General features: G+C 33.9%; 1 protein-coding gene across 2 annotated transcripts; it reads left to right on the top strand.

Moving 5' to 3' along the window:
* The first annotated feature begins 1,485 nt into the window (after window positions 1-1,485).
* Window positions 1,486-4,192, top strand: LOC21387399 (KAT8 regulatory NSL complex subunit 3). 2 transcript variants are annotated; one of them, XM_024165868.1, is made up of 7 exons: window positions 1,486-1,895; window positions 2,146-2,207; window positions 2,459-2,594; window positions 2,785-2,813; window positions 2,960-3,030; window positions 3,355-3,420; window positions 3,627-4,192. In XM_024165868.1, the coding sequence occupies exons 1-7, from the start codon at window positions 1,735-1,737 to the stop codon at window positions 3,843-3,845; spliced, it is 744 nt and encodes a 247-aa protein (XP_024021636.1). In that variant the 5' UTR covers window positions 1,486-1,734; the 3' UTR covers window positions 3,846-4,192. The 2 variants fall into 2 exon arrangements, with proteins under 2 accessions (XP_024021636.1, XP_010096816.1); XM_010098514.2 differs by lacking the exon at window positions 2,785-2,813 and having other exon boundaries at window positions 2,958-3,030.
* The last annotated feature ends 3,624 nt before the right edge of the window (window positions 4,193-7,816 follow it).

Raw genomic sequence — 7,816 nt, 5'->3', positions numbered from 1 at the left:
ACAACTAAAAAAAAAAAAAAAAAAAAAATATATATATATATATATAAATCTTATAGATTGACAATTAATGAGCACCTTCTTGGATGCATTACACCTTAACGCTGCACGTTGAGTTAGTGATCTTTTTTTTTCCCTTGAATTTAAGAAAAATTAGACAATTGATAAATGGTCGATTTTTTTCTTTTATTTTAGATAAGTGATCGTTTTTCTATAATAATTAATCAGTAATACACCATGATCAACAAATGATAAACCGCTAATTAATAATATGTCACCAAGTTAATCAGTAATAAAACACTAAGTTAATCAGTGATAAATTAAAATTTATAAAAACAAACAAAAATTTTGCTAAAGTTATAACTTTAGTCATTTACTAAAAACAGCCCTAAAAATATCATATATTCCCATATCCCTCTAATTTATTTACTTAACCTCATAAGTTGATTTATCAATTCTGAATTTTAGTATTTAATTAAAAATTTAGAGTTATTAGTATTATTAGTCTTTGAATTATAAGGATTGAATTACTTTAGTTCTTGAACTTTAATTTTGACAAATTAATCTCCTACACTAAAATTAGTACATAATTTTTGAAATTTCTTGAAGATAATCATGTTCCATAATAAAATTGCAACTTTATGATGACGAAGCAAAATTAAAATTTTGAAAAGGTCAACAATGTTTATGTAAAATATGAAAATGAAATCATTATCATATAGAGATTGCAACTTTATGATAATGCTCAACATCATAATTAAAGAAATAGATTAACAAAATGATAATAAACGATCGAGAACGTGAAGATTGCAATTTTATGATAATGAAATAAGAATATAAATTTGAAAAGATCAATAAGATTTGAGGATAATACGCAAGTGTGATTATTATAATGAAGAATACAATTCGGTTGAGAATTGCTTGGGAATTCATTGATAGTTACTTTGCACATTGGCTACTCTTTTTTTTTTTTTTTTTTTTTTTTTTGTTGATCGAGCCCTTTTCTCTCATTCCACTCATCACGATCAACATCATAATACAAAAAAGGATAAAATGAGTGTGGAAATTATTATTAATTTTTTTATATTCGTCTATAATTTTGAATCATGATTCATGATTCTCTACAGTGTTTTCTCTCACAAAAAATACACGTAAAACGAAAATAATTTTAAATCATGATTCTAAATATATAAACCAAATGTCTTTTAAATAGATAAAATCATATAACAATATGAAAAAGCATGTAGTTTTTAAAAAGAAAAAATTACAAAAATAATTATTATTTTTTATCATTTAATTATTTACGCATTAAAAATATTCTGATAGAATATAAAATGTATTCCGGTAGAATACAAAAAAATATCTTACCAGACAAAAATATTTGATAAATTCTGACAGATATCAGCTAAAATATTAATGATATAAATGATAAATTTTAAAATTAATGGCAAAAATAAAATAGCCGTCTTTTTCGTGGTATCTTAAAAATGAGATTCACTCTTTCACCAGGGAGACAAAACTGGTAAGCCCAACCCACTATCGCACTCAGCTGGACCGAAGAAGAACCATCTCGCCCAACCCATCCGCTTTCCATATTCACCTTGATTTTGGCGCGAAAATTGACCTTGGCTTCATGGTTAGGGTTTCAATCTTCCGTGAGATTACTGTGACAGAAACAGAAAAAGCAAAAATTTCGGAACCATTTGAAAGGGCTTTTGCTCGAAGAACATAGTAGCAATGGCGTCGTCACCTCCTACGAAGCGCAGGAGAAGAAACCAGACAGAAGACGATGCAGATGACACGTCATGTCCGCCATCTCCGACCTTGGAGAAATTATCCCCTGTGGTCGTCTTCGCTCATGGTGCTGGTGCTCCCTCTTCTTCCGACTGGATGATCAGGTCCGTTTTCTCTTTATTTGATTTATTCCTTTTCAGTTTACATCAACTATTACTAGGATATGGTTCTTATGGCGGTTTATATGAACCCCAAAATGAATTCTTTAATGCTTTGAAAATATTTATGGTTTTTTAGATCAATAAAAGATTTCAGGAGTTAAAAGATTGAAGGAAAAAAATGGTCTAAAGAGTTAATTCTATGGTTTGTTATAAGAAATTCAAATAAAATCTAAAAGCTTTGATTTTGATGCAGATGGAAAGACATGCTGGGTAAAGCACTGCACGCTGTTGAAGTCGTTACCTTTGACTATCCATGTGAGTTTATTTTCATTACAACAACAAGGATTTTTTTTTTTTTTAAATTTATTTAGGGTGAGACTCCCTAAAAAAAACTCGCACACCGTAAAAAAAACTCACCGGTAGAACACCCTAAAGGCAAAGAGAGTAGATTTCCTGAGACTCGATTTAGGAAACAGGTTGATCTCCTTTTTTTTTGTGTGGTTATTTGAAGGTTAACATTCAAAAGCTTGCTGAGCTAAATTTTAACAAAATTTGACTCTATGTAGACATGTCTGGCGGGAAACGGAGGGCGCCTCCTAAGGCGGAAAAATTAGTTGACTTTCATGCCGATGTTGTCAGGGAGGCTGTTGCTAAGTACCCTGGTCATCCATTGATTTTGGCAGGGAAATCAATGGGCTCAAGGTAAGTCTTTTCTAGTTTCTTATACTTATAATCTTTATGAGCACTTATTCATTCTTAATTCTGTATACAAACAATAGTCGGTTTTTTCGACAGTCTTGTCACCGTTATGAAAGAACAGCTTTCTAACGACTCACTGATGAAGGGCTTTGCCAATTTACAAGAATTGATTTTTATCCTCCCTTTTCCTCAGGGAGGAAATTTTGTACAAAAGAAGAAGATGTATGGTAGCGGGTTCTCATGCTAGTACATGTACTGCATTTTCAATACTGCATAAGAATGTGCACCGATAGCTACAAGTGGCGGTGCTTACCATTCTTTAATGGTGTTTCTAATTTTCTTAATCTCAACCTGTTATTGTGGTAGAGTTAGCTGCATGGTCGCTTGCAAGGAAGACATTTGTGCCTCAGCAATAGTTTGCTTGGGATACCCCTTAAAGGTTTGCCATTATTCATACATCTAATTTATATTCACGTTTACATTTAGATTAAAATAATTCGGCTCACAAAGTGAGTTGGGGGATTTTTGGATATAAAAAAGAAATGTGAACTTATTTTTGTTGCATCTAGAAAATTCTACATTTGGGTGGACTATTAGCAAGAAACCATTCTACCTTCCTGGCTTGATCTTCCATTTTGCCCTTTCCTTCACTCTTACTCTTGGAAAGGGTCAAAGGATTTTGGGGAGGTTGGATTGCTCATCAGTTTATCATAGCCTTAAACTTGTCATCAATTTTATTCTAATTAGCTTCCATCAATTTCAGGGCATGGGTGGAGCAGTAAGAGATGAGATTCTATTGCAACTTACTGCTCCCATAATGTTTGTGCAGGTACTTTTTCTACAGCACAGTTTTGTCCCATGTAGTGGTTTATTTAGTTATTTCTTGTTGATTTACTTCTTATGGACAGATGTCCATAGATTCCATTTTTCATTTTTTATTTTTTCATATATGCCGTTTTCGTCGCCTGCACTTTCACCATATTTATAATCTCTCGTGCTTCTCTTGCTCAATTGCACGCTAAATGATTCATGAAGGGTAACAAGGACGCGCTCTGTCCACTGGATAAGCTGGAGTCCACTCGAAAGAAGATGAATTCCGCAAGTGATTTGCATGTGATTGATGGTGGCGATCACTCCTTCAAGATTGGGAAGAAGCACCTACAGGCCCATGGGTCGACGCAAGATCAAGCGGAAGATCTTGCTCTGAAGGCCATTGCAACCTTTTTGTCGAAGTCTCTTGGAGGAAGTACTTGACACCTTCATTTCATAGGATAAGATGTCAAGTTTTTGAAATGCACTCAAAGGGCTGTCTCATGCTGTCAATTTTATGTTTCATGAGACTATTCCTTCTGCGATGCTAACTGTCTCGCTTTGCGTTGAAGACCGATCAGTTTTAATTTGCTATTTGATGCATGATTATGTTGCCTCAGTAAAGTAAAGACCTTGTATAAAATGTTACACTTGTCTTGTTGTATATTGGTGGTTTTTCCAACCTATTTTGTATATTGGTGGTTTTCCAACCTATTTTGGGCTTCATCGACGGATTGATTCAAGTCAGATTGCCATTTTAATGGTACTTGGTTTAAGACGTTCCCAATTCATGTTTCATGCCTTTATTTTTGGTTGTCTATTTGAGGTTTGACTTTAGATTCCAAAAGAATCCCAAATTCATGTTTCATATGGTTGGTGCTTCCATTGGATTTGGTTACCAGAAAGTGTGCATCTTCTGCAAAAAGAACGAGGAAATAAAAAAATAAGCATACAGAGTGTTGTAAGAAAACTTGAAAATTGATGTTCAACGGTGGTAGAAGTTCCTGCTTTCTTGTGTAGGTTTAATCCATTGTTTTTCCACACTAGCTGCTAATTCCTTAATTGCACTTGGTGGAATGAGAAGCGAATTACAAATCTAGTTCCCTTCTTTCACCGATATCTTCAATCACCATTACCGTGGTTGTTAGCCGCCACCGCCGGCAGTACTGCAGCTCCTGTTACCATCCCTGTATAATCTATAATCTAATCTAATCCAATTCAATCTAACAAGAGAATCAAAAATACATTTTTTGTGTTTTTTAAAAAATACATTTTTGGTGTTTTTTTTATTTAAAAAATACATTTTTTGTGTGTTCCTATTTTATTTTTTATCCATAGTTAAAACAATTTCTTTAAATGTGTCATTGCTTAATTGTTTTCAATGTAATTATTTTAAATGTGTCACTACTTAATTGTTTGTTATGTAATTCCTATCACATCAAAGGTTATATTTATACATATTCCTTCTTAAAATAAATTCAAAAATCCTTAATAGTTGTATAAATGAATTTCTCGTTAATTGATAAATAATAAACTGTTTTTGATACGGTAATATGTATGGAGCACGTTGAAAAACATGTTTAGAAATAACTTAAATCCAGAATCGATGCTTTAGACGCATACAGCCGATCATACGACAAGTTCCCTAAACCATTATAAACGCAAACCTGCTAAAATTGAATATTAATAAGCATTCACACTAGCATCGAATAAGAACTGGGACACAGATTTCCGTTCTAGTAGTTGACACACGTCCCCGTTCATTTCGCTGATTCGAGTTTAGAATTTGAGTTTTGCTACAGTAAAAAGCTCTCATAAACAATCACATCTAACTTTTTTACTACAGTAAAAAGCTCTCACATAAAATCACATCTCAACTCGAATTAAAAACTCGAATCAGCGAACTAAACGGCCCAGTGTCGAATTGACTTTCTAGATTACATAGCTTTTTATTAATGAAAGAAACTCTCATAAAATTGCATATTGATATAATCATTCATGACCATCAAATTACGTTAGATTTCTCAGGAATTACAAATAAATTAAGCATGGAAGAATAATATATATGCTTTTTGCTTAAGGGAATATTATATAGTAGTCTTATTCATAATTAGACACACGCAAATAGGTGTGTTAATTCTTACAAAGGACACATACGTTTCATTTTTGAAGCCCTGTCACATAGATACGGACTTCTATATCTTTATTTTCTTTCAAATACATGCATATAATTATTTTCTCGGCAGTTGGCCTTCTAATTTTTAGATGTTAGATACGTTAATTTGTGTCTCAAACATGATTATGTGTATGTTTTTTTTTATTTTTTATTTTTATTTTTTTATTTTTTGTCCGATCCTCATCAGCTAAAATTTTTGCAGCTTTTATCAAATAGCAGCTAAGGATTTTTTTTCAATGTTTTTTTTTTTTCCATCATTTAATGGTTAAAAAATGTGATGTATGTATATACCACCTTTTACAAGCATCTTCGTCGCTGTCACTGGTCATGTCACTGCAACTCCTGTTGCAATCCTTGTACTTCTTCTTGTTAAGTGTTCGTTTGATTCGCTGATTTGAGTTTTAAATTTGAATTAAAATGTGACTTTATGTCTTTTTACTGTAGTAAAAAAATTAGATGTGACTGTTTCTGAGAACTTTTAATGTAGTAAAACTTAAATTTTAAATTCAAATCGGTGAAGTGAACAAAACGTAGCTCTTGTTCTTCTTCTTATGGCAATCACCCTTCATCTCACTTTTCACATGGCAACTAGCCATGTCACGAGAAGAGCCATAGAAGTATTCTTGCGCTGCCTGGACATGACCATGGTCATGTTGGGCTTGGCCCATCCATTGGTTCTGGCCCATGTCCGGCTTCGCCACAGTCACATGCTCTGTCACGTGGTGGCCATAGGTTTGACCGTAGGCATTGTGGCTCATATTAATAGAGTTGTTAATTAGGCTGGGCTGCCTACTACAGTGCTAGATTTGGTACGGCCCGACCCTGTACTGTTACAGGCTGAGCCGGCCTGGTACGTCTATCGGGCTAGGATTGGGCCTCAATTTTCTAGCCCGCGACCCAAGCACGGCCCAGGCCCGTTCAAGACCCAGGCATGGCCTGACATGGCCCAGACACTCGGCCAGCCTAACAGTCATAACCGACACGGCACGCGGCCCGGCACGACACGGGCCCAATGGTCCAATTCAGAAAATGAAGCTCCAAAACCCCTATAAATACCCCACATCCCTCACAACATTATCAACTCTTCTACATCACTCTCAACTCTCAACTCCTGTCACTCTCAAGACTCTATCTCTCATATTCTCTCTCGGATTCTTAGCTTTCTCTCTCGAATCCTAACTTTTTCTCTCGAATCCTAACTTTCTCTTATCTGTTTCATTTACAATTTTCAATCAAATTGAAGACATCCCGAAAAACAAATGTATTGTACTCATTTTTTTGTATAATATTTTCTTCCTATTTAATGTTTATAAATGTTTTGTTAACATTAATTTTTGTTTTTGTTTTTTTTACAGAAAATGATGGAAGGAAATTTTTTTGATTTTGGAGATCAACCATTTTTTGAGGATGAAATTTTGATGCCTAACTCCAACGCCACTGATGCGGATAATGTTCTGGTTAATAATCAATCGGTGCACAATAAGGATGTTGGAGAACGTGCAAGGGAAAAAAGACCGCGCACTGCTCCTGTATGACAATATTTCACAGAGGAGCTACAATCAAATCCAAAAATAGGTGAAATTGAAATGCGCACGGTTTGTAAATATTACAAAAAACACTTTTCCAACAAAAAGGTGGGAGTACTGGCCATCTTGATAGACATTGGAAAGCATGTCTACCATTACACCAAGGTAGTAGTGTGGACTCCCGCTAACAAACACTTTCACTCACAAATCAAGGTTTACAAAAATTTTCATATGATACACAACGTGCTCGTGAGGCACTAGCTAAATTTTTAGCTAGTGCCAAATTACCATTGTCTTTTGTAATTGATCCAGCATTTGAAGAATTTATTCAGACGGCATTTTGTCCACAATTTAAAAAGGTTAGTAGAAACACAACTAGAGCTGATTGCATGAAAGTTTTTTATGTAATGAGACAATCACTTGTTGATAATTTTAAGTCTTTTAATGCTACAGTCTCTTGCACATCTGATCTTTGGGAGGGTTGTAATAAAACTGATTATTTATGTGTTACGACTCATTATGTTGACGGGGATTAGATTTTGTAAAAGTGAATTATTGATTTTCATTTTTATGTCCTTTTCCACATAATGTAAATGCTATTTTTTCTACTATTATGAAAATTTTTAAGTTTTATGGCATTAAAGATAAAGTTTTAACCATTACTTTTGATAATGCATCAGTAAACACAGCTGCTATCAACATGTTCAAAGCAA

Source organism: Morus notabilis, unplaced genomic scaffold (assembly GCF_000414095.1).
Source record: "Morus notabilis unplaced genomic scaffold, ASM41409v2 Scaffold540, whole genome shotgun sequence".
Classification (NCBI taxonomy): domain Eukaryota; kingdom Viridiplantae; phylum Streptophyta; class Magnoliopsida; order Rosales; family Moraceae; genus Morus; species Morus notabilis.
Note: the sequence above shows the minus strand (reverse complement) of the source record. Positions and strands in the feature narration are given on the sequence as shown.